At 45.8% G+C, this 26,557-nt stretch overlaps 1 protein-coding gene across 4 annotated transcripts in view; it reads left to right on the forward strand.

Moving 5' to 3' along the window:
• Window positions 1-21,209, forward strand: part of WIPI2 (WD repeat domain, phosphoinositide interacting 2) — a 37,837-nt gene extending 16,628 nt beyond the window's left edge. The window contains exons 3-12 of one of the 4 annotated variants that reach the window (XM_055340311.1): window positions 7,424-7,593; window positions 8,977-9,073; window positions 9,493-9,590; window positions 10,024-10,116; window positions 13,387-13,457; window positions 16,167-16,274; window positions 17,192-17,356; window positions 18,235-18,342; window positions 19,487-19,617; window positions 20,168-20,501. In XM_055340311.1, the coding sequence (XP_055196286.1) occupies window positions 7,424-7,593; window positions 8,977-9,073; window positions 9,493-9,590; window positions 10,024-10,116; window positions 13,387-13,457; window positions 16,167-16,274; window positions 17,192-17,356; window positions 18,235-18,342; window positions 19,487-19,617; window positions 20,168-20,307 (1,181 nt within the window). In that variant the 3' untranslated portion in view covers window positions 20,308-20,501. The other 3 variants (XM_055340313.1, XM_055340314.1, XM_055340312.1) reach the window with 3 other exon arrangements.
• Window positions 21,210-26,557: the final 5,348 nt, after the last annotated feature.

Below are 26,557 nucleotides of genomic sequence, written 5' to 3' on the forward strand. Positions count from 1 at the left end.
AAAATCAAGAGTCAAATGCTTAACCCACTGAGCCACCCAGGTGCCCCTGGTAGGTCTATTTTTAATTTTTTGAGGAAACTTCCTACTTTGCATAGTGGCTACATTGATTTACATTCCCACCAACAGTGTATGAAGGCTCTCTTTTTTCCCACATATTTGCTAACACTTGTTATATTTTGCCAATCTGACACATATCTCACTGTAGTTTTGATTTGGATTTCCCTGATGATTAGTAATGGTGAGTGTCTTTTCATGTTCCTCTTGGCCATCTGTATGTCTTTGGAAAAATGTCTCTTCTAGTCCCCTGCCTATTTTTTAATTGAAGTATTCGATTTTTTGGTGTTGAGTTGTAAAAGTTTTTTAAAATATATTTTGCATATTAACCTGTTATCTGATGTATGATTTGCGAATAGTAGTTAGCTTCTTCATTTTGCTGATGGTTTCCTTTGCTGTACAGAAGCATTTTAGTTTGATATGATCTCATTTGTTCATTTTGGCTTTTGTTTCCCTTACCAAAGAAGACTGATCCAGAAAAATGTTGCTAAAAATGAACCACTGCCTGTGTCTCCTGGGAGTTTCATGGCTCCAGGTCTCACATTCACAACTTTAATCTGTTTTTAATTTTTTTGTATATGATGTGAGAAAGTGGTCCAGTTTTCCCAGCACTATTTTTTGAAGAGACTGTCTTTTCCCCAGTGTATATTCTTGCCTCCTTTGTCGTAGGTCAGTTGACCATGTGTGCGTGAGGTTTTTTTCTGGGCTCTCTATTGTGTTGATCTCTGTGCCTGTTTTTTGTGCTAGTACCATTCTGTTCTGGTTCCTGTAGTTTTGTGGAGTGGTTTGAAATCAGAGAGCATAAGAATTCCAGCCTAATTGTTCTTTCTGAAGATTGCTTTGGCTCTTTGGGATCTTTTGTGGTTCCATACAAATTTTAGGATTCTTTTTTCTAGTTCTTTGGAAAAATGCCCTTGGTATTTTGATAGGGGATTTGTTGAATCTCTAGGTTGTGTTGGGTGGTATGAACATTTTAACAATATTAATTCTTCCAGTTTGTGAATGTGGAATATCCTACCATTTATTTGTGTCTTTTCCAGTTTCTTTCATCAGTGTCTTACAGTTTTCAGAGTACAGGTCTTTCACCACATTGGCTAAATTTATTCCTAGGTATTTTGATAATTTTTTAATGCAATTGTAAATGAGATTGTTTTCTTAATTTCTTTTTCTGATAGCCCATTATTAGTATATGGAAACACTACAGATTTTTGTATGTTAATTTTGTTTTCTGTGACTACTGAATTCATTTATAAGTTCTAATAGTTTTTTGGTGGGGTCTTCAGAATTTTCTGTATTACAGGATCATGTGATTTGCAAGTAGTGATTGTTTTACTTCTTCCTTTCCAATTTGGATGTGCCCCCACCCCCTTTTTTAAGGCCTTCAGGAAAACACATGGTCACATGGAGAGGCATGAGGAGCACTTTTGTTAGAATCCCATGACTAGCATTGCTCTGCACGAGGCTGATTGAGCTCTTCTCAGATCCCAGGGAGATTACATCAGTCTACTGGAAAACCAGGACAGGTTTTTCTGTCCAAACTAGGGAAAAAACTGCCACTCGTGTGGCAGGATGACAATGATTTTTATCTATATTTTATCTTTATATCTACTATCTACCTACCTTTTTTTTTTTAAACTGAAGGGTAGCCGACACAATGTTCCATTAATTTCAGGCATACAACGTAGTGATTCCACAACTCTTAGGGCATACTGTGCTCACCATCTGTCACCATACAGCACTACTGCACTATCACTGACTGTATTCCTTACGCTGTTACCTTCCATCCCCATGACTTACTCCATAACTAGACATCTAACTCTACTCCCCTCCACCCATTCCTGCCCATCTTTCCAAGTCTCTTCCTTCTGTCAGCCACCACTTTGTTCTCTGTATTTATGAGTCTGTTTCTGTGTTTTTGTTTCTAGATTCCACGTATAAGTGAAACCATATGGTATTCCTCTCTGTATAATACCCTCTAAGTGTACCAGGTTGTCACAGATGGCAAGATCTTTTTTTTTTTTTTTTGTGGCTGAATAATATTCCAGTGTGTATGTATACCACATCTTCTTTATCCATTCATTTATCAGTGGATACTTGGGTTGCTTCCACATCTTGGCTATTGTAAATAATATTGCAGTAAATGTAGAGATGCATACATCTTTTCAAAGTAGTGTTTTCATTTCTTTGGGTAAATATCCAGTGGTAGAATTCCTGGATCACATACATTCCATTTTTTTTTTCTTTTGGCATTCCATTTTTAATTTTTTGAGGAGCCTCAATACTATTTTCTACAGTGACTTCACCAGTTTACAGCCCCACCAATAGTGCACCAGGGCTCCATTTTCTCCACATCATCTCCAACATTTGTTTTCTTTTTGAGGATAGCCGTTCTGACTCGCGTGAAGTGGTATCCCATTGTGATTTTAATTTGCATTTCCCTAATGATTAGTGATGTTGAACATCTTTTCATGTGTCTGCCATCTGTATGTTTTCTTTGGAAATATGTTTATTCAGATCCTCTACCCATTTTTAAATCAGATAATTTGGTTGAGCCAAATAAATTTTTTAAAATATATTTTGGATATATTTACCAATTTTCAGATATATCATTTGCAGATACCTTTTTCCGTTCAGTAGGTTGCCTTTTCATTTTGTTGATGATTTCCTTCACTGTGCAAAAGCTTTTTATTTTGGTGCAGTCCCAATAGTTAATTTTTGCTTTTGTTTCCCTTCTCTAAGGAGACATATGTAGAAAAATGTTGCCAAGGTTGAGGTCAGAGAGGTCACTGCCTGTGTTTTCTTTAAGGAATTTTATGGTTTCAGGTCTCACGTTTTCGTCTTTAATTCACTTACTCCATTTTGAGTGTATTTTGTGAATGCTGTGTGAATGGTATTTAAGAGACTCTTTTCCCTGTTGCATATTCTTGCCTCCTTTTATTTCTTTTTCTTTCCTATGGCTGTGGCCAGGACTGTGTTGGGTCAAAGTGGTGAGAATGGGCTTCGCTGTCTTGTTCCTGATCTTAGAGGAGAAAGCTTTCATTGTTTGACCATTGAGTATGATATTAGCTGTGGGGTTGTATGTGACCTTTATGCCTTTATTATGTTGCGGTCCACCTTCCAGTTTTTAAGAAGCTCGTTCCTTCATTTATCCTGTCTTACTGTATTATCATCAGTCACTCCATTAGCGTGTGTAGTAGCTGTTCCAAAACAGACACTTGCCTTAACTATACAGATGACACTTACGAGTGTATACACACAGGCTGCCAGCCATCCCCACATCTTCGTTCTTCACATCTTCATAACACGGCTTCTACTGCTGGTTGCCAGAGTTCTTCTCCACTTCCTTACCACCCACCCCTTCACATTTCATTCTGCCTCCACCTTGCCATCAAAATTTGTCAAGGTCACCAGGTAACATCCATGTCCCCAGATTCAGTGACTGTTCCTTGTTTCACCTCAGCCACGTAGCAGCTCTGGGCACAATTGCTGTTTCTTTACTGTGCTGTCTTCCATCGGCTTCTGGGTCATTTGGCCTGGTTTTTCTCTCTTGCTCCATCCCGGATGCTGGCTCTCCTCCTCTGCCTAACCTTGGACTGTTTTGGAGCCACCCAGGGCCATGGGCCTGATTGTCCTTGGCCTCAGCTCTGTGCTGGTCCTGGGTGCCTGGGCCAGTAGCTCGGTGGTCAGCATCTCATTGTATGTTTGATGGGTGAAGTAAATATGTAAAGTCATGTCAGACAGAGGAGTAAGAATCCATTCTTTGAAGAAAAATACAATCTGTTATCATTGTGTGTGGTAGCCATACATACCACTTCAACCAACTGGCTGTGAACATGGAATTAGGGACCCGAAGAGCTGGTGCTGGGGTCAGGTTCCTGGGAGCCTCTGGTAACAGTGTTTTCACCAACTGCTGAATACATTATCTTGTTTTAGATGAGTTTCTGTTCAAAGACATCTTATTTTAATACATATTTATTAACAATGAACTCACTGCAACAACACTGTAACTCCTGCTAAACAAAGCTTATCCAGCGCACATGATTCTCCAGGGGTGCATCACAGCCTTCTTGCCCTTGGGAGCACCAGACGGTGCTGTGGCTGGGGGCCATTTTAAACAGTGAGATCACTGACCAAAAGCACAGAACTCGAAAACACAAGACCATGGAAAGGACAGTTGTTCACAGTATGAGCTGAAAACATAGCAGAGCATATCACCCTGTTCAGCCTCAGCTGGGAACGTGTGCATCAGGTACTTCAACGTTTTGTTTTTTTTGTTTTGTTTTTTGTTTTGTTTTGTTTTTACTGCTTTGTGCGTGTTCACAGAACACTATAAAGGCACCACAAGTATTAGTTTTGGGGGTTACAAATAAACATTAGCAACCAGGGAAATTTATAGATATGGAATCTGAATAATGAAGATTGACTGTATTTAGAAATAAGATTTTTTCACCACTGATTTAACTTGGAGGGGCAGTGAATTTAAATAATATTTACTTTCTAAGAAGTCAGCATCACATATGCTGACTTCTCTTCACTATTCACAGTCCTACAGTGAATAAAGCTGAGGCTCTAACTCTTGTTTCACCATTGAGAAAATGGGTACTGGGTCTTAGTAAACAGCAGACTCAAGATTATAGTCTGATTTTCATGAAAGGCCTCCCTCTCTTGGACACCACCGTACCTCCATACGTACTAAGGAGTGTAGCCCTGCCATGCTTGTCCAATGCTTGTGTTAGAATGAATGCACTTGGACTTTACCAGTTTCACTGCTCCTGGGGTGGTACTCCTTCACCACTGACACAGATATCAGGGGTAAGATTAGCCCATTTTTTAGGTGTGACCTTATTCAAGAGATTATTGTGTTTTGTTTAATGGCACTTTGAAAGGTTTTGGAAATAACCCAGAAGCTAATCATAGGTCTATTTCCAGTCATCCAACAAACACAACCAGCTACTCTTGAGCCAGGCGGTGCCAGAGCTGGGGTACAGCCTGAACTGGCAGGGAATACCAGCAGGTGACCAGTGGTAATGTGATAACTGGCAGAATGAGAAGTAGAGAAAGTAATTGATTAAGTGCATCCCAAAGAGTCATTAAATCCTGGAGAAAGAGTGAGGTAACTGGCAAGGAGAGCCTGAAGAGGGAGACATAGAGCCATGATGGAGGAAGTACCCTCGGTCCCTGGGCCTGAGTGGCCAACTGCCTTGCATATTTGAGTATGGTGGCTGGGCACCCCCCCCAGCCTCTCCCGGGTTCAGTGAGCCCACTGCTCACCGAGCCAGCTTCAGGCCATGATGTAGTGTCCATGCCAATTTACAGAGGGGAAGGGGCTGGTCAGAGAAAGCAAGTATTGGGCCCAGAGGACATTCTCACTACACATGATAAACATTCTGACTTCGGATCGGCCTCCTCTGAGTTTGGTCGCCCTGGTGGTTGAGCTCTGCCATGTGCCAGGCAGCATTATGAGGACTATTGCCTTCGTCAATAAAGACAGAGCACACATCCTGCCTGCGTGAGGCAGCAGGACCTCTCTTGATTGTGCCCTTCAATTGAGAGTCTGGTCCTGGGAGGGATTGGCAGTTTCTCTGAGATGCTGCTGGGCCAGGGGTTGCAGACTGACACATACTCTGCATAAAGCTTAGCCTGCTGCTGGAAGAAAGAGAAGTTAGGTTCTGTGTAAAAGTGACTACAAATCTAGCACTTGATTTTACTACCTATTCCTTTCTCGGTAATAGCAAAATCCTATCATTTTTCTCCCCACAGGTATGTATTGTGTCACTTCATACAAATATGACTCTGGCTACCACCCAGCATGTTAGTACCTAGTTGTGCTGAGCACATCAGGCCATTACCTCTACGTCTAAATGACTAACACCAGGCATTTTCCTAGAAAGTTTCTCACTTTTTTTTTTTTAAGATTTATTGATTTATTTTAGAGAGAGAGCAAACAGAGGGGAGGGGCAGGGGGGAGAATCTCAAGCAGACTCCTCACTGAGCACAGAACCCAATGCAGGACTCGATCCCACGACTCCGAGATCATGACCTGAGCTGAAATCAAGAAGAGTCGGATGCTCAACTGAGTCAGATGACTCAGCCACTCAGGTGCCCCTAGAATTAGTTTGTCTTAATAAAAGGGCCCTTAGAGGTTATTCTTACATTTATTTTCTCTAGTAGTTGGGTTTTCTTTTTTTTTTTTTTTTTTTTTTTTTTTTTTAGTAGTTGGGTTTCTTAAGTGTGTCTTTGTTACACCGTTTATAATCTAGCAGTAGAGCTAACGGAAAGGAATCCTTTCACATAACTTTATATTTTGTCTTTTGTGTGAATTTTCATATAAGGGCATCTCATTTACAGTGGAAACATTGCTGAGGCTTCAGATAGTCAAAACTTCCAGGTCCTTTGAGCTGGACCTGTCTGGTCATCTCTGTTCAGTGTGCCTCACTCAGGTCCAGAGAGAGAGTATGGCCTCGGGTCATTGTTGGATTGATGAGTGATGCATGTGTGCTTGAAACACCTGGCACAACTGTCCTTCCAGTAGCACAGATAAAGACAGGCCACATGTAGAAATAATGTGGATTGTTGCCTCTGTGATTTTTCTACAATTCAGTATTCTCTTTGCTTCTAGATCTGAACTTAACTCAGGTATTTATTAATAAAACAAAGGGCAGAGATAAAATCGGGGTATATGTGGGGCATTTAGTGGAGATGGGGTGGGTGTGAAGTGATTATGCAGGATCTGTTATATCTGGTACTTTCTGTGCAAGATGCTGTGTGCATTCATTTTTAACTCACTATCTTACAAAGTAGGGGGTGTCCCCACTTGAGATGGGGAGCAGGGAGATAACGAGCATAGAGTGCTGGCTCTGGGCCGGTATCTGCAACCCCTCCTAACAATACCATAGAGGAGCTGCGATCCCCATTTTACATATGAGGAAGACAAGACATAGATCGAGTCATGTAGAGATGATTTGGGGCCCATCACTTGTCAGGTACTGGTGGGAAAGGGCCAGGACTGCAGGTGCCAGCAGGGATATGAGGCCTCTGTCCTCATGGAGCTCACATTCCAGGGTGTATATAAGGAGCCACCCCGTGAGCTGGATGATGTGAAAGAGGAGCAAGGAGGGCCTCCCTTTGAGAGGAGCAGGGAGACCTGGAGAACAGTCTGCCCACGGCTCCTAAGTGGTGAGTGTAGCCCCAGTGTATGCCCCCAGGCTGATCTCCATACTCTGCTATGTTCTGGGACCGTCCCCACAGCCTGGTCCCGTCACCAGACAGCCGCTGTGTAAGCCCATGGTACTCCACTAGGTGGGCATGTACAGTTAGAAATGCACTCGTGTGTGAGTAGATTGCACCTATGTTTTCTTTCTACTTTCAGCTGATACGGAAGATGTGTGCATTGTAGAGAGACTGTTTTCAAGCAGCTTAGTGGCCATCGTCAGCCTCAAAGCTCCTAGAAAGCTAAAAGTTTGCCATTTTAAGAAAGGAACTGAGATCTGCAACTACAGCTACTCAAATACCATACTGGCCGTGAAGCTGAACCGACAGGTAAGTGACACTTACTTGACCCAACTGCCAAGTGCTCTGCCTGTATCTCCCTGTTTTCGGCGTGGCTTTGGGCTGTCGCTGCCATTCCAGAGTTTCCTGCAGCAGCCTAGCAAAGCTGACAGTCCTGGGCCCTCGACCCGTGCACCTGCTCACCTCACACTACCTCCCTGACTCAATTGTTTTCTCAACAGTTTGCTCAGAGCACACCACTCCTTGCTCTCCTCTAGATTAAGTTTTACTTACCCATCAAGACACAAGTCTTAGCATTTCTCTGTATACCCATGTACTCATCCATAGAAATCTGCTAGCATCTTTTTCCTGTTTTCTTCTTTTTTTTCTTTTAAACCTTTTTTTAAGGTGAAAGACTTACTCCTTTTTTTTTTTTTTTTTTTTTTTAATTTTCCCCAAACTCACAAGAATGTCTAGCCCAGAGTATGGACTTGGTGGCTAACACTTGAGTTTATTTCATGAGACAACCTCATGGCTTTTGCTTCCCCACAAAATGCAACAGCACCCTTAAGATCCTTCAGCTTTTTTGGGATGACCACATATTCCACACGCAGGGAACGTTAATTAAGTTGTTGGATGTCACTGCGGAGGGGGTGAGCGGGGTAGTCTGAGGTGTGCTGACCAGGTAGAGTGGTTGCAGTGGAAGCCTGTTGGGATTGGTCTGTTAACTAAAGGAGTTGGCTAAAATGGGAAATTATAAGATTATAACATGTTGAACATCTTTTAAACTTAAAATGTGTAAGTGTCCACTCATGCACCAACTAACGCAGAGCCGCATGCATACCAAGTTGTCTTTCTTGCATGAATCATCCCCTTGGTGCATCAGCTGTGAGTAAATTCATTCTCTAAAGTGGAGTGTGAACTTAGACCCGTGTGAGATAATTCAAGATAATTCGAGGGCAGAGTGAGTTCTGAGACTTTTAACAACCCCGAGGCTTTCACTGTCCTCTCGCCATGCTTCCATTCAGCATGGGTTTTTGAAAGCAACTAACCTACCAGACCTGTCCAAGGCACTTGCTCTGATTTTCATGAGGGGAGGGGTGTGAGCTGGAGCAAAAACCAAAAACACAAACCGTACTTTTCTTTGCTATAGTTTGCTAGTTTCTGAAATAGCACGTTCAATGGCACGATTTGTGGTCCTGGTAGAATTGGTAGAGATGGTCATAGGAACAGGCGGAGCTGGCTGTGGATGCTACTTAATTGGTAGATGAAGAGCATGGCGCTGCAGGAGGGCCTCCTGGCCATGGCCCGCACTGCCATGCCGTGCTTGTGCAGTCCATATGATGTTCCAGAAGGAGAGTCAGTTAAGAAGATGGAAGCAAGTATTGTATTGGCTCTTTATATTTGGTTTTCTGTCTCATGTCTCTTTCCTAGAGGCTAATAGTTTGCCTGGAGGAGTCTCTCTATATACACAACATTCGGGACATGAAAGTACTGCACACGATCAGGGAAACCCCTCCAAACCCTGCAGGTAAACTGATTGTGGGAAGAAAGCCCTAGTTTTCTGGTTCTGCCTTTTAAAGATTAGCTCTCTTCTCTCTGTAGGCTCCACCAACATAGACAGCTTTTGAAAGTATTGATTTTCAAACAAGCAAGCTACTACCTTCCTTCTGCTGTTGGTCTTGTGACCACATAAATCAGTTTCATCAGCTCCCAATTCCAAGGCTGCTGATCAGTTCCAACCAAAGGCCTTCAGTCTGTTTTTATAATCCTCCTGTCACGTGAGGAGGTGGCTTGGGGGGTGGTACTGGAAACACACTAGCACAGCACCCCCAAAGCTGTGTCTGAGCCCCTTTGCTTTCTCCAGTTACATAAATACTAGGGTGCAGCAGCTAAACAGGACCCCCTCTGGACCTGACTCTCCGTGTTTGCCTCCGTGTGTTACCACAGGCTTGTGTGCACTGTCGATACACAACGACAATGGTTACTTGGCATACCCAGGCAGTGCCACTATTGGAGAGGTACAGGTCTTCGACACCATGAATTTGGTAAGTCTCCTTTTGTACTGGGGTCATCTGCTCTCTGCAGCAAGCACCATGGAGCCTTTGGAAAATTGGGTTTCACTACCGCTTTCTTAATGAGCAGAGCAGGTCTGGGTGACCTCTGACTTCAGATTTCTGCCCAAGCTCCCACGGTGCTGAGCTCCTGACATTGTGGATGTTTGGAGGAATGGAGAGAGCTCTAAAGACTTAATGTATAAAGTGCTTTGCTTTCTATAAGGTTTTGAGCAGCATTTCCTTGGGTCCCTTCCCCAGTAAATCTGGTACCTGTGGTGCCAATCTGGTACCAATTTGATCAATTCAAATTGATCAGGATGGTGTTTTAGTTACAGCCACTTGGCACTTCAGCCTGATGACCAATGGCAGCATGGGGTGTGGTCTCATTTCGTGGCAGTCATGTCACATTGGTTTTGCCTTTCAGAGAGCTGCAAACATGATCCCAGCTCACGACAGTCCTTTGGCAGCATTGGCGTTTGATGCCAGTGGAACCAAGCTTGCCACTGCCTCCGAGAAGGTGAGTCTGTTACGGCCTGATAGGAAACTAGTTTGGGGGTTTGGCACTGTCTCACTCTGCTCACACAGTGAAGGTACCAAACGAGTTTCTGTGCTTCCTGGCTCCCAGAGAGGCACAGATAACAACCCGCTTGGAGTGTGTTCTGTACCACCGGAGCTGGCCCGTGTGCCAGTTGGAACTACAGAATCATGCAGAGGAGGCAGACATGCATAAGCAGCACCCCCAGCATGCTTCTCGGTGACATGCTAGTGTGTGCTGTGCCACGGAGCTTGCGTAATAGTGAAAAGCAGATGTAATTCTGGCCAGGGCGAGCCTAAACACGTTGCAGTGTATTTCCTTTTCTTCTTTTTTTAGTTATTTAAGAAAATTATGATCATACAATATGTATAATTTACCATACTCTTTTTCTGCATAATACTGGATTTTTCTAAGTTAAGAAGTACTTCTAATGGCTGTACAATATTCCATTGTGGTTTACTTGAACATTACCCTTTGGAGACATTTATATTGTTCCTAATATTTAGAGTGGAATAATATAATATTTGGAATATTGATAATAGTGCATTTGTTTTACACATAAATCTTTGAGCATCTTTATTTGCTTAAGAGATTCCAAAGAATGGTCACCTGAATGGCTCAGTTGGTTAAGGGTCTGATTCTTGATTTCAGCTCAGGTCATGATCTCAGGGTCCTGGGATTGAGCCCCACATTGGGCTCTGCCCTGAGCATGGAGCCTGCTTAAGATTCCCTCTCTACCTCTGTCCACACACTGCTCACCCCCCAAGAGAGATTGTAATGAGCAGACTTTCTGGGTTAAAAGGATGTGGTCTTTTTAAAGTTCTTTCCACATAGGACAAAGTGACTTTGGCCTTCCTTCCCAGCCTCCATGACACCAAAGGGTCCTCGTGCTCTTCCTAGCAAGGCTGCTATTTCTTGTTCCGTTGCCCTTTCTGTCATCTCGATAATACCATGCTTTGGCCTTGGTCTTGTTCCGGCCTGTTCCTCAACTCTGAACACCAGCACCTGCTTTTTAGCTGCCTAGTTGTGCTTTGATGCTTTCTCACTAAAAACCTAAATTATTAGCCTCCCTCCTGTTGCCTCTCCACCTTGGCTCAGCCAACCAGCTGGGCCAGTGAGAAAAGTCCACTCACTTGAACTTTCCTGAGGGGTCTCTGTGCTTGACTCTCATATACAGTTTCTGTAATGACCGTGCTGCCGTCTGTGGGTCACTTAGTCATTGGGTGTACAGATCCTTTATATTCATGACCCCATTCCATCCCCTCAGCAAGGTAAACACTTTCTCATTTCCTGTCGAGGGCTCAGAGACCATTGATTTGCTCGAGGTCACCAAGTTGGGCAATGACAAAGGCTTTGACTCCAAGCCTGGCTTTGCTTTTAAACACCACTGGCCAATTACACTGTCATCTTGTCCATTTCTACTGAAGTGGCCATTGTGTTAGTCCTCAGTTAATAGTTTCATCTCCCCAGTTTTTGTGAGGTCCTGGAAGCTCCCTAAAATACCGTGGAATCTAAAGGCAATTAAGAATACAACGATTTTTTTAATTCCTGGGTTATGAAGAGCAATCTTTTGATTTGCTTTTAACCAGATCGTCTTAGTTCACAGAGTTAGCCCCCTAGAGACCTCCCCCATTCTGCTGGGTGCCAGGGCCGTGTCTAGATGTATGCTGAATCCTCTTTCAGGGAGCACAGTCAGGCTAGGACCAGCAGCCCTTCAGTAGTTAGTATTATGCACTAGATATGTTGTTTAAAAAAACAAAAACAAAAAACCTCTAAATCAGAAAGTTAAGACTACAAAGAATAAAACCTTTGCTATGGTTATTTTTGCATCCAAATGTATTGTTTTATCCTTCTAATTATCAAGAATTCTAAACTCATTTGTTATCCTTTTATCCAGAGGGAATCACTATCTTTAAAAAACATTTTATCTAATGGATTTGTTTATTTTAGAGAGAGGAAAAGAGTGTGTGTGCATGGAAGGGAGGGGTGAGAGAGGGAGAGAGAATCTTAAGCTGATTCCCCACTGAGCACAGAGCCTGAGGCATGGCTTCCTCCCATGATCCTGAGGTCATGACCTGAGCCAAAACCAAGAGTTGGATGTTTAAATTTTTTATTTTATTTTATTTTTATTTATTTATGATAAGCACACAGTGAGAGAGAGAGAGAGGCAGAGACACAGGCAGAGGGAGAAGCAGGCTCCATGCACCGGGAGCCCGACGTGGGATTCGATCCCGGGTCTCCAGGATCGCGCCCTGGGCCAAAGGCAGGCGCCAAACCACTGCGCCACCCAGGGATCCCAAGAGTTGGATGTTTAACCTACCAAGCCACCCAGGCACCCCTTTTAAATAAAATATTTTTAAAAGGGGGAACAGTTCCTGGTGGTCTAAAATTAGGTTGTTTATAGTTTATTTTTGCTATTTATAAACAGGTGAGATATTATTAACATTTTTATACTAAACAGTTTGAACCTTCTGAAAGTATATGGTGTCAGGTTACACGCTGAGTAGTTCTTCATGTCCTGAGAATCTTGAAATACTGCCTGTTTGCAGGTTTTCCATTTTGCTATAGGAGTCTTTCTTGTGCTACTTTATTACCATAGCTTGCTAGTGTTCTTTTAACATTTAGATGTTGAAGGTACCGTTTGTGTTCACTTTCCTGGCTGTTTTCTCTTACTTCTCCCAGATGTTCAAGTCCTGTCTCTCCATCCACAAACCCCCTGTTACTTTGTGGGAGGCAAGAACTGAGGGATTGGCAGGGACGCTGGCATCTTGAGAGTGGCTCATTCTTATACTCCTTTGTCTGGTCCTACAATCTCCCTTGACCAGTAACTCAGCCTGAAATGACAAGAAAGGATGGATGTCGGGGGTCCCAGGTGTCTCAGACCATTGAATTAGGTGATGCCCCCCGATGTGCAGTGCAGTACGTGCTTCCAGAGTCAGTGTGTGAGAGTTGAAACTTCACACGACTTAGAAGTAGAGCCATTGCACATTCGATGTCAAGGCTGTTGGTGTTTGAGATAAGCAGGGAGTTACAGCGGCAGTATCTAAAGAGAAGAGTCAATGTTCAGTAGGCAGTAGAAGCTGGGAATGTTCTGCGGTGCTGCTGGTGTGCAGAGGGTGTGTGGGGGCCCGTGTGCAGAAGCTGCCAGTGCAAGGCCCCCCTTCTCTGTTTCCTTCAGGGTCTATTGTGAAGAAGACAGGCTGAGTTTCCTCCGTTAAAATCCTTTTCTCTTTCCTTTTACACCTCTCACAGGGGACCGTGATTAGAGTATTCTCCATTCCAGAGGGACAAAAACTCTTTGAGTTCCGGAGAGGAGTTAAGAGGTAAGTAAGATATGTGAATCTCTGGAATTGATCTGGAGGTGACATTTGGATTTCAGTTCTGTTTTCTCCGGGTCAACAAGTGGAAACTTAAAGCAGCCCTGGGAACCCCATTTAAATGTGTAAGTGCTTTCAACCCAGCTGGATGGTCAGGAGAGGTTTTATTGTCCTCTTGAGAAGTAAAGGAACGTTTTTATAAAGCAAACTGGGTTTCATTTGTTGTGATCCCACCTGAACCGGGGGTGATGGTCAGGCAGCCCAGGGAATGAGGAAGAAGTAGCCTGACTGGCCCTCTGGGGCCTCATAGCTTCCTCCACCTGATCTGAGGTGGTAGGCCAATATTTTCCTGAATATTTTCCTGAATGGCCAGCATGCTTCTATCCTGCTTGTCTACTCTGGAAACTAACCAGCTTCCCCTCTGTCCTGTTACCCCACTTATTTCCCTGTCTGTCTGCATACCTTACTGAGTCTGTACTTAGCACTCCCTTTCTTGACACCCGCTTTAGAGGAAGGAACGTCCATCCTGCTTGATTAGGCCTGGATCATCTGCCACAGGACTGGCTCGGGGGGGGGTCTGTTCCCCATTCCAGAGGGGCAACTAAGAGTACCCACCTCAAGGCAGGAACAGGGCCAGGAAGTATTCCAGAACCTGCAGCTATCAGCCACCCCTTCTCTGTGAACTTTGCACTGTGTGTCACCACTTCCTGTCAGCCATGGGGTCCTTCCCAGAGATGGCCCACACGTGCTATAGGGTCCTATCTCCAAATGCCGGGTCCCTCCCCATTACTGCCTCCTGTGTTTCTTTCCTTTTTTTCCTTGGTTTTCCATTACACCACACCATTCTAGATTTTTCTTCTGTATCTCACTTCTGCCCTGGGGCCTTTCTTCATCCTGTTCTGTACAGTCTCATAGGCCCATAAACTGTGTTGCCTATGTGCTGGTGACTCCTCACCTGTATGTGTAGCCCAGGCTGCTTTCTGGAGATGTTCCTGTATTTCTCCTGCCTGCTGGATGCTGGGCCCTCCAGCGACCGGCCAGAATGTGCCCCATCTGCCCATCATCTTGTAAACGCTGCCACTGTCATCGACCTGGAACCTGAGTCAAAGGGGCTTCACACTGGCTCCTTTCTCACGTCCAGCTAGGTGTTGATGCCCCGGGTCAGTCCTACCCACTCCCATCTCCCCGGCATCCCTGCCCACCCAGTTCAGATCGCCACCGCCCGACCTCTTATGCACCTTGGCATCTGCTTTTGGCCCTTTCAGTCCCTTCTTCAGACCATGGCCCCGGTTGCTCTTGAGGCATCAGCACAATCAGAGCACACCCCCATGTGGAACCTTCAGGGTCTGCCTCCTGCTGGTAGGGCTAACTCCAGATCCCTCAGCCCTGGTTGATAAGCTGGCCTCCCACACCCTTGTCCTTCAGCTGTGTTCCCAGCTCCAGCCACACTGAACAGTGGTTCCACTGTCTACATGGGGTCTCCTATGCTGGTGTCACACCTGTGACCTAGCCGACTTCTGAACCCTTGCAGTCTAGGTTGAGTGTTCTTAGGGAGGCCTTTCCTGATCCTCTCGCAGAAATACCCTTTCCTCCATGCTTCTCTAGTGCATCCACTTTTACTTTTTGGCATCACTTTGCAGCAAATTTACTATCTGTATTCACACCTCACAGTTAGAGCCATTAAAGTGAGAACTGTTCCTGATTTATACCCAGAGCTTTGTACAACACTGGACACCTCACAAGTAATTAGTAAACATGTACTAGATTGAAAAGGCCCCTTCTTTTGACAGGGCAAAACGTGCCTTGTATTTGTAGGGCTATAAGGAAATGCAGATTTATTTGAAGATTGGGATTTTTACAGTGATTTTTCAGATAAACTGTAAGGTTTTAGCATGTTGAAAGTTTTTTTCTTAAATATCATCAAGGTTGCCAGTTTGCTTTCTTGCACATTAAGTAACTGCTATAAATTAAATTATTGGATTTTCTTTTACTAACCTTAGTTCTGTAAATCCAGCCTAATTCAGAAAAAAAAAAATGGTTTCATGAAGCCCTGATTCCCTTTATTATTTGGAATTTCAGATAAAATTGGCAAAGAAAATATTAAAGAATTGCTCTTGACTTTTTTTTTAAGATTTTATTTATTTATTCATGAGAGACACAGAGAGAGCAAGAGGCAGAGACACAGGCAGAGGGAGGAGCAGGCTCCATGCAGGGAGCCCGGTGTGGGACTCGATCCCGGGACTCCAGGATCACGCCCTGGGCCAAAGGCAGGTGCTAAACCACTGAGCCACCCAGGGATCCCTGGTTTACCTTTAAAACATTTTCCCTTCTTCAGAAAAATTTTTGAAAAGCAAGCTGGAGAGGTTCCTGGGTGGCTCAGTTGAGCATCTGCCTTCAGCTCGGGTCATGATCCCAGAGTTCTGGGATCTGGGATCGCCCCACGTCGGGGTCCCTGCTCAGCAGGGGTCTGCTTCTCCCTCTGCCCCTCCCCCTGCACATGCTATGTGTCTCTCTCTCAAATAAAATCTTTTAAAAGGGGAGCGGGGGAGAGAAAGCTGGAGAGAAAAAAGAAAGATACCAGTAGACCCAGGCATGCCTATTCTGGGAACTTTACTTGTCTGGCTTTTTAAAGTCGCTGGAGAAAGGTGACAAATTGCCCACACCAAGGCTTGTGGACAACTGTGTAACTCTGCTCCCTCTTCCACTTGCCCTCAGGTGTGTGAGCATCTGCTCCTTGGCCTTCAGCATGGACAGCATGTTCCTCTCTGCATCCAGCAACACTGAGACTGTGCACATCTTCAAACTTGAGACTGTGAAAGAAAAGTGAGTTGCAAAGAGACATTTGTTTAAAAAAAAAAAATACAAAGCTCTCTCTCCACTGACTGGATGAGGATATCAGCACAGACACTGTCTTACCTTTAGTCATCTTTGCCAATAAAGACCCTGAAGCCAGCTCTAGAATAAGTGTTACCACATCCGGGCACAGCAGGAAATGGCCTTTCCTGAAAGATGAAGCAGGGAGGTGAAAGTGGATGGCCTGGGGTCTCTGCACACATCCATCTCTTAGCACCACCTTGGCCCACAGAAACACTTAGAGGTAAACACCCCTAGGAGTAGGTGCTGGCTCCAGCATGCCCACAGTGATTTCCATTTTTAAAGCAATTGATTGAAATTATGTGTTACTGTGAGGGGTGTGCCTGGAGAAGTGCTGGTCCTTTTCTTAAATGTTAAAAAGATACCCATTAGAATGAGTATTGTTTGTTTATATGCTGTCCTATTCAGAGGAACATTTAAGATGACTTACAATATATGCCAGATGAACACCAGTAAAAAAAATGGGGTCTGGGAAAATAATTCGAGATTTTGCTAATAAGGTTTTTGAAGACTTCCTGTTAAAAATATCTGGGCAGGGGGAGGGTAGATCATGAATTTGGCCTGTACATCTTCACATTTGCTGTGAAGTTGGGGAACCTCATCCTCTGCCACAGTCTGATGTGGCTACTCATGAGGAGCACCGCTCTTCTGGGCTCTGAAATCTGATGGGTCTCCTCTGATCCATCCCGGAAGACATGCCTATAGTGTCCCCAGGCTTTGAGACTGTCATTCTCTGCATCCCTTCTTCCTGAGATACAGGGAATTCTCCTCAAGTTTCAGAGCTAATACTTGCTCCTGTGAGTGGGGCCTGGTCCTTCTGGTGAAGAGTCCCCGTATATGTATCTGATGATGGTTCCTCCTTCCAGACCTCAGGAGGAGCCCACCACCTGGACTGGGTACTTCGGGAAGGTACTCATGGCTTCCACCAGCTACTTGCCCTCCCAAGTAACAGAAATGTTCAACCAGGGCAGAGCCTTTGCCACAGTTCGCCTGCCTTTCTGTGGCCACAAGAACATCTGCTCACTGGCCACGTGAGTAGGGATGGGCATTGCCTCTTGTGTTTACTGGGGTGCGTCCAGTCAGAAGTCTGGTCACAGGTCACCAGAGATGGTGGCGTGGCAAACTGGCTAGGTTTCTCCTCAATCAGAAACAACCCACAAACTTAGGCCTTTGACTTGATCAAAGTGGAAGTAGGGTGAACCCCCGCCCCCCCGAGTGCCTCTTCACCATTACTAGAATGATTCATCTGCAGTGTTCTGATCCAAAAAATCTTCCTCTTTTTTGGGGAATGTTTGTAATGGTAATGAAAAAACCTCTCAAGTCCAAACTATAGGAGGTTGCCAATATTTAACCCTTGGGGGCCTACAAAACCAGCAGGTTGACGTAGTTGAAGGCTATCCGTGTCATTCTGGAGTACAGCCTCAGAATGCACATGGCACCTTGAGAGCCTCATTTGATTGTTCAGAGTACAACTGTATAGGAAAATACTGTTGAATATTCACTGATCTCACATCTTTGTGATTACATGAATCTTATAAATACTATTTTACATCCTTTTTATGCCACTAACTCAGATGGAAAAGCTTATGAAAATATCTACCTTTAGTAATTAGAGAAGCCCTGAGAAATGGTTTTGTTCCCACCTCTTCTCCTGTGGGCTTCAGTGTCTGTTCACAGTAAATACCCCTCAAGACTTGAGCCCTTGATGCTACAGCCTCAAGCAACACAGTGGGTGTGATCTTTCCCCTTCCCAGTAGATAGGATGTCGAGTGCACAAAACTAACTCAGTACTTTTTTGGGGCGGGAGTGAGAGGATTCGTTCCTGGCCATGCCAAAGGCAAGGCTGCTGGTGTAATAACATTGTCTGAAAGTTGTGGTCCTAGAATTTGGTTCTTTTTATTCTCACTAGAATTCAGAAGATTCCCCGACTACTGGTGGGAGCTTCCGACGGGTACTTGTACATGTATAACCTGGACCCCCAGGAAGGAGGCGAGTGTACCCTGATGAAACAGCACAAGTAAGCGGGCCTCACACCAGCCATTTCCGTGAAAGCCAGTTGTGCAAAGGGATGCATTCCAGTGGAGCTGGCCGTTGATAAGCTTTACTTCCCCAGACTGTACTCTCCAACACTTCTCTCCCGCCTTCTCACTTCAGTAACTGGGAAGAGATTGGACAGGTGTCTGGTGTGGCACTTGTCCTTCCCCAGTGCAAGTGGACTACGGTGGGAACTTAGCATTTTGCAAGAAAAGGGATGGTGCTCTGGGTGGCATCCCCTGGGTGGTACACATCCCAGGAGCGCCTACAGGCTCACTGTGAGATGGACGTGCTCTCTGGGAAAAGAAGGCTTTAATGTTTGTTCATTGGGAAGTAGTGCAGTTTGATTTTGTTTTTGCTTTTTAAAAATTATCCAGAAAGGCAAGTGGGTGGTTCAGTGGTTGAGCGTCTGCCTTTGGCTCAGGTTATGATCCCGGGGTCCTGGGATCGTGTCCCACATCAGGCTCCCTGTGGGGAGCCTGCTTCTCCCTCTACTCTGTTTCTGCCTCTCTGTGTCTTTCATGAATGAATAAGTAAATAAAATCTTACCAAAAAAATTATCCAGAATTATCCAGAAATTCTCTAAAAATGATACTATAATTAATTCTAATGGGGATGAAAGTGAGCTTTTTTTTTTTTTAAAAATTTTTATTTATTTACGATAGTCACACAGAGACAGAGCTAGAGAGAGAGGCAGAGACATAGGCAGAGGGAGAAGCAGGCTCCATGCACCAGGAGCCCGACGTGGGATTCGATCCCGGGTCTCCAGGATCGCGCCCTGGGCCAAAGGCAGGCGCCAAACCGCTGCGCCACCCAGGGATCCCGAAAGTGAGCTTTTTTAATAGTGAATTCTGTTTATGATCCTCAGTCTTAAAAATGCAAGATTATCTCAGTTAATATAACTTTCTTCGTCAGACTTCCCATGTAAAAATCTTGTGAAAAATCCGAGTGAACATACCCACGGAGAATTAGCTTATAGTGAGCACAGCACAGGGCGCACACATGTGTGTCCATTTGGAGCACCTTCTTGCATTTGCTGGGGCACCTCTGGCCCTGCAGGCGCATGAGGCAGGTTGTCAAGATCCCCATCCAGCCTCACTGTTTCTGTGTTTCTCTGCTTCTACCAGGTTGGATGGAAGCATGGAGACAACCAATGAAATCTTAGACTCAGCCTCTCACGACTGCCCCTTAGTGACTCAGACCTACAACACAACTGTCGCCACAGGTACTCATGTGCCTTCATCTCCGACCAGACTTGGTAAGGGCTGTAACGCAAACCCCCGCTGCGGTCCATGCTTGGCGCTCTTACCCTGAGCAGAGCTGCCCACCTGTCACTTTCCCCCCACACAGGGGACAGGTAGGGCTCAGAGGCAAGCTCTTGTCACCTGGGGGTTTCAAAGCTGAATTCATTTTCATTTTTGAAGGAATAATAGTGATGATGGCTTGGGTGACTTCAGGTGCACGTGAACTGTCCCTGGCTTGCCGCCTCTTGGCTAAAATATTCCCCTAAATTCTGACACTGCCAAGCAGGTGTCCTTGGCCCTGTGTAATCATTCAGCAGGCACACCTGAGACACCCCCTCAGCACTCAGGGCCTGGAGGATGGCAGGCCTGCGTTCAGGGCCCATCCTGCTGCAGGAGCTGGGTGGTCAACATACCGACAGATGAGGCCATGTAGCTGTAGCTGTCCCCCACCCCAACCCCTCTCCCAATCAGCTTGACCTCAGATTGGCAATCCTATAGATTTGCTCACACAGGAGATTGTACATGCTCGCTGTGACTCTGAGATGAAGTGGCCCTTTCCGTCAGGTGTCGCGCATCCAGCATCAGCAGTTCGAGAACTATTCCCATCCTCCCTGTTCGCTGAGGAAAATTTGCGGCCTGTCCATCGGAAAGCTCCTACTTACTCTGCAGCCGTCTTTTTGACATTTATGAATTTTGGAAAATAAGTGACTTCATCTTGAGCTGCCCAAGGCCGCAAAAAGCTTATAGTCAGAGATTATAGTTCAGTCTTAGTGTGTGCTGCAGCTTGTAGCTGTCTGGGTCTGGCCACCAGGCCCAGCCTCCCTGCCTCACTTGCCTCACCCGCCTCACCCGCCTCACCCCTCCACACCCTGCCCCTGAGCGTGGCTGCGCTGTCTCTTTGCAGCCTACGGAGACGAGCTGGGGGCCGTGGGCGGCGCATGTCTGGAAGAGGAGGCCAGCGCTCTGCGGCTGGAGGAGGACAGCGAGCATCCTCCTATGATTCTTCGGACAGACTGAACTTGACCTGTGAACTCTGACCCCCGGAGCAGAGAACACTGGCTTGATGGAGGACTTTGTGTTATGCTGCTATGAACTTTGACCTGAGTTGGGGAGAGGATGGCAGAGACTTAAAAAGGAAAAAAAAAAAAAAAAGATCGTAGCTGTAGTCTCATTCCATACTGTTGAGAAATACATCGTTTTCACTTCAGTGGCTTTTAATCCTGCTTAGGAATCTTAGCTTTGTTTGTTTTCTGTTTTTGCCAAAATTAACTGTTTGGTGAAGCCCTTGAAACCTTGCTTTGCATGCGTTAATGTGCCAAGCCAGCATAGGAGAGCTAGAAGCCACTTTATAACAACTGCAGTTGTTTGGTTTTTAAAATCTGTATATAAGGAGGAGCGTACACAAGGAGAAGGTGGCATCGTGCAGAGCAGTTCTGGGTGTTAAGGCGGGTTCTACTCAGGCGGGTCCAAGAGCCCTCTCTGGGTTTGCCAGGCTCAGGGGGCAACAGCCGTGGGGAGGGGTCCTCTCTCTCCAGAGCCCCTCCTGGGCTCTTCCCCCCATTTTATTTTGTTAATTAAATTCTTTCCAAATTGGATTATTCTGGGATCTCTTGCTTGCCGGACTTTTATTTTGTTTCTGGCTTTATTTTTCATGTGGGTATTGGAGGAGAGATTCTTTCTGACATTAAAAAATCTTCCTTTCTGACAGCACATGAACTCAAAAGAACACCTCGGAGGGCCAGAGCGAAGGAGAGTGGTCTTGTTTGTGTAATTAAATTATCTGGTCTTTAATTTTCCCGTTGAATAACTGTGTGGGGGTTCTGTTTGTGTGTTTTTAAGGAATTTTGTAGCTACTCCCTGTACCCATGGAGCACAGAATTACAGTGTGGGGGGCACCCGAACTGTCCTTGGACCTTGAGCCCCGCCATCTGTCAAGGGCTCCTCTCACCCATGTCAGGAGTACTAAAGAGAGGGAAATGTGGTGGACCTGGGGAGAGGGGAGGCTGTGAGCACCGGTTTTACAGGGTGATACGTGCCTTTTCTATTTTAATCTTACAGAATTGTTCAACAAAGTGACGTGAGATTGTGGTCACAAGTCCTAGTGTTAGCCCAGCTCCCCTTTTCATTTTTACAGGAGTTGCACAACCACAGATACCTCAGAATCTGCATTCCAGACCGAGACATCTAGTAGTTTCGAGGCAATTCAAGTGGTGTAAAAGGTCGTCATAGATTCTTAACAGAATGGTGACGGGTAAGGACAGAAGTTAAAACAAGGCAAAAATGTTGTATCTGCCCTCCCTTTGCCCCGTGTCGGCCTTCTGGACAGAGGAGGTGCAGAGGCATGTGCTCCACGTTGAGGGGGCTGCTGCAGCAGTTGGTGGAGCTGACTGCACACTTTCCATGCCCAACCTCAGGGTCTGTCTGTACCCTTGGCAGCTGCATATCCAGTGGTTGGCTTGAAGGTGAGAGCCTAGGTGCAGAGAGCACCCAGATAAGTTTGGACGGCAGCAGAAATCTCTAGAAACGCTGGTTAGGGCAGCAGCCTGAGATGCTGTACGCTACTGGTCAGAGGTGAAGGCAGAGTATACTGTACCTTCCTTTAAAGGCTGGCACACCCACCTGTATCCCTGACGAAGTGTGACCCTCAAGCCCAGATGTGATACAGTGTGCATCTGCTGAGCACCGAGCAAGGACACGCCTAACCCAAGGACTCTTGAGGGGCCGCACAGGACACAGCCTGCCTTTGTCAGACCTGGGAGGCCCTATCTCTGTATCTTCTGGAACAAGGCACTGGACTCTATGTTGACGGCTGCGGTGAGTGTTCACGGGAAAACCAGTGTCAGGTGCGTAAGGCTGATGTGGGGCCCTCAGCTAGGGTCTCCTCATTACCAAAGAGAGAATGGCCTTAACGATTTTGTGTTAAATATTGCTGATCTTGGTGTCTGAGTGTTGGCTTCTGCACTTATGGTGATGTGGGCAGTCAGCTCTGCTCTGTGGTTTCTCCTGACCAGAGGTGTGTGACTTCATCTGTCCTTGAGATTGGAGGTCCTGGGAGCTGTGGGACTCCCCTGTCAGCCACCATCTCTTCAGTGGTAGGACAGGCGGTTAGAAAAGGTGGCCTGAGTGGCTTGTGACCACTGCCCCTGTCCTGTAGCAGGGAGCCCTGACAGGGCTGGCTAGGCCTGAGGTGCATGCAGGAGACGCAGGAGAGGAGAGAACTGGAGGAAGCTGCTGAGATGCTCATTAGCAGAACACTTGGGTGCCATGCTGGAAGCTCAGACAGAAAGGGACCCCAGTCAAACTGACATGGCACTAATTTGCTTAGCTCCAAACCATACACCAATGTTAACTTTGTATTATGTCATAACGTTCCAAGCTCCCGAAAGAATCATGGGATAGGAAACAAAACCCAGAAACTTACTTCATAGACCCATGTGGATTTGGGACCAAGCCTGTGTGTTTTCTAAAGCAGCGGAAACCACAGTTGGATTGAAGCTGGAGTTGAAAACACCTGCATGCAGCCCCCAATTCTAGCACCTTCCTTTTGGCATGGCCTGGGTGGGCCCCCCAGGGGCCGGGGTCTCCTGTGCTGGATCGCAGGACAATCCCTGCCTGGCGGGGCTGCTGTCAAGTGCTGCGGGCACCCAGGGCTCAGCGCCCCATAAACCCTGAAACAGAAACTGGTCTTATGGGATGAAACTAATGGTGGTTTTCAGTTCTCGTTTCTGAATACTAAGCTGGTCAGAAAGATAAATCTTCAAGAACAACGTAAGTATAAGTCACAGTGTAGGTCACGTGGCTCCCTTTCATCCCTGCCTTTCCACTTCTGGGTTCTAGGGCCTCTGAGCAGCCACTTATGGTTCTCACAGGAGGGATTTCCCAGGCTTTGCCTCTTCACCGATCCATTTGGGGAGCAGACGGGAAAATAGTTGGTCATGTACAGGGAAGACTAGGCGTGCTCAGGTCACAGAGTGAAACGGGACAGTCGGTGTTGGGAACACTGTTCCTGGCTCTTTGCAACTGTTGTTTGTAGCCTTTGTAATGGCAGCAGCATGGAACTGTGCATGGGCCGTGCTGGTTTGGTTTGTGTGTCCCCTGCCCTAAATGTCTGTAGGTTCTGTCTTCTGCATGCAGGGAATGACAGGAGCTCTCATTTAAAATGTCTTTGTGACTCTGTAGCTAGCACAGCTGAAAATCCAAATACATTATTTTACAAGTGTACTTAATTCTTAAGATGGACAGGTCGAAAACCTTGGTTTGGGTTCTGTGGTATCAGAGATGTAGAAAGATCGGGCATTCAGGCCATTGGTATTCTGTTTGGGAAGAGTGCTTTATATAGAATTCTCTTTTGTGAATAACTGATTTCTTACTGAAAATATATAATGATTGCTTATTGCCAAGCAGATCTCACTGATGTATATTTTAGTTCCCACCCAGGTCCTAACCCTTGGCCCATATTGTACCTTTTCATTCTGTGGATTTTGTGAAGCACAAAAATGGATTTTGAGGCATGGCCAGCCCCTCTTATCCTTCCCTGGTATCTGGCCAGGAAAGTCTTTAATTTGGAAAAATTAAATCTTTTTAAAGCTCAGAATTTAAAGAAACTGTTTTGATTCCTCCTCTCTATATTGTTTCACTCTTTACTGAGTTGTAATTTAATTATATTCCTTCTTACACTTCAGGTGAACCTGTTGTGTGTGCTGCCAGTGTATATGGGGTCAGGGGTGAGGTGGGAGTGTGCACGCGTGTAGATACATGTGCGCCCATGCCGCAGGTAGATATGCTTACTGGTTATATCCCAGGCCAAATCGGTCTAGAAAGTCCATTGCTGTTAGCATTTTACAACTGTATTCAGAAATTAAAACTTGTTCACAGGCTGTGTACTTCTCTTTTGCACCATATTTAAATGCACTGTAATTCTACCTAGAATATTATGGCCAAATATCAGAATCCTGAAGTCTGACTGAATTCTTATGAAGGTTTTCATCCAGAATTGATTTTTGTCCTTTGTGAACTAGATTACACGCTTCTTTCTGCTAGTGTTCTTGGCCTCTTCTGAAAGATTTTCTTTCCTAAGGACTGCATCTCGAGGGATGGGCAGGGCTAAGCAGATGAGTGCTCCCCACATGGAGGCTGTTGTGAGGTTCTGCTGGGGCAGCTCCACTCGGTACCCACATGAGTTCCCGCCCGGGTTCCTGCCCGGGTTCCTGCCTGGGTTCAGCTGCTACTTTAGGTGTAGTGCTAGTTTGGTGGCTTCTGTTAGAGGCACATCTTGTGCACGCTGGATTGCTCTGCCACAGGTCTCCCTCTAGGCTGGAAGACTTGTTCCTTTTACATCAAAAGCTAAGACACGCCTGGTGAGCGTTCTGCTTTTCTAAAGAGCCTGCAGTGTCCCCAGCAGGTGAGTTTCTGAAGGGGTGGCAGCTGGTCGCCGCTGGGATTGCCGCCCTGTTCCAGGGCATTGACACAACAGTTAATTTTTCAGGGAAACACACAAGATTCCATACATCTTTCCATGTGCTCATTTTGGTTCCTGTTTTTTTATAGAGAGCATTTGTGATTTTGTTTTTGCTACTATATATATATATATTTTTTTTTAATTTATTTATTTTTTTTTTTTTACTGGCTTCACTGTAGGTTCTACATAAAGATGTACTTGAGTTTCTTTAGAACAGCTGGGCATGTTTTCTCCAGGGAGCGTGAAGCGGGGTGGCCGAGAGAGAGCAGTGGGGCCTTCTGCCACTCCCTCCATCCCCAGAGGAGGCCCCTTTGACCCTCTCTCTTGACCTGCCCCGATCTAGTTGGAGTCTGGCAGAGCCAAGACATGAGTGGGTGCAGGCAAGTCCCTGGGGCCAGTAATGCCAAGCTGGGCCCCCGTGAGGTTGCACACCTGTGCTGTGTCCCTAAGGGGCCAGTCCTACAGGACTCCAGGTGCTTGAAGCAGGAAAGCAAAGTGCATATTAAACGGAGAGCATTATAAAGTCTGAGTACCTTTGAAATGATCCCCTTGGGATGCCAGGTTCAAACCAGAGAGCTGGCCCTGAAATAAGCCCTTAAGTAAAATAAAGTGAAACCCTTAGAAGTTTCTCCCTGCCTGCCCTTGTCACCTATAATAATGGGGAATAATGATGTTAGGTGGTTTTTAAATTGAACACTTGCTTCCATTTACATGAGTTCCTGGCTGCCGCTGGTACCTGGCTCCCCTTGGGCTGATCTTGCTCATCGCGTGGCCTCGAGGAGGATGAAAGGCCAGGGCGCATTGGCATTGTCACCAGCGAGGCTCTTCAAGGGAATGGGGGTTTTGGAGATCATGGGGGCAGACCACATGCGGCTCTGTCACTGTTGGCTGTGCTTTCCAAGGGGACCTTCCTTGTCGTCCTTTCTGTTGGCAGGGTGGAAAGAGGCAGGAATTGGCCATCATTAGCTTGCTGGTTTTGAACTTAAATGTAGCTACTCTGTTGTGCTTCGAGGGCTTGGACCTTCCAGCTTACTCTGGCAGGGTGGGGTCCACAGTTGCTGGGCTCCTTTCCAAATAAAATGCAAATCTGTTTAAAAATCTAAACATCTTGTTCTAGTTTACAGTTCTGCTCCAGTGACAGACTCATCTCTGGAAGCCCTCAAGGTAAGGTTTTCCTAATGGGGTGGATGACTGTCCTCCATCAGCGGAGACAGCACCCTCCTCAGATGCTATGTGTCCCTTTCTTCCTCCTTCCCATGAGGTTGGGCCACTCCCCCACCTGCTCCACAACTGGGGACATGTGGGGAAGCAGGCCACCAGCAGGGGCTGTGATTCCATGGGGACAGGGGCTCTTGTATTCCTCTTTCTCATAGCTGCTGGGTTATGCAAGCATTTGTGAGGTGTGGGCCTAGGTGCCCTATTTCCTGGGCCCAGGACGTAGGAAGCCTGCTGGCCAGTGCTGGGAGAAAGAGTTCCCCCTGCCTCCTGCTTCCTGC

The sequence above is a fragment of the Nyctereutes procyonoides genome, unplaced genomic scaffold (genome assembly GCF_905146905.1).
Source record: "Nyctereutes procyonoides isolate TBG_1078 unplaced genomic scaffold, NYPRO_anot_genome, whole genome shotgun sequence".
In the NCBI taxonomy this organism is placed as follows: domain Eukaryota; kingdom Metazoa; phylum Chordata; class Mammalia; order Carnivora; family Canidae; genus Nyctereutes; species Nyctereutes procyonoides.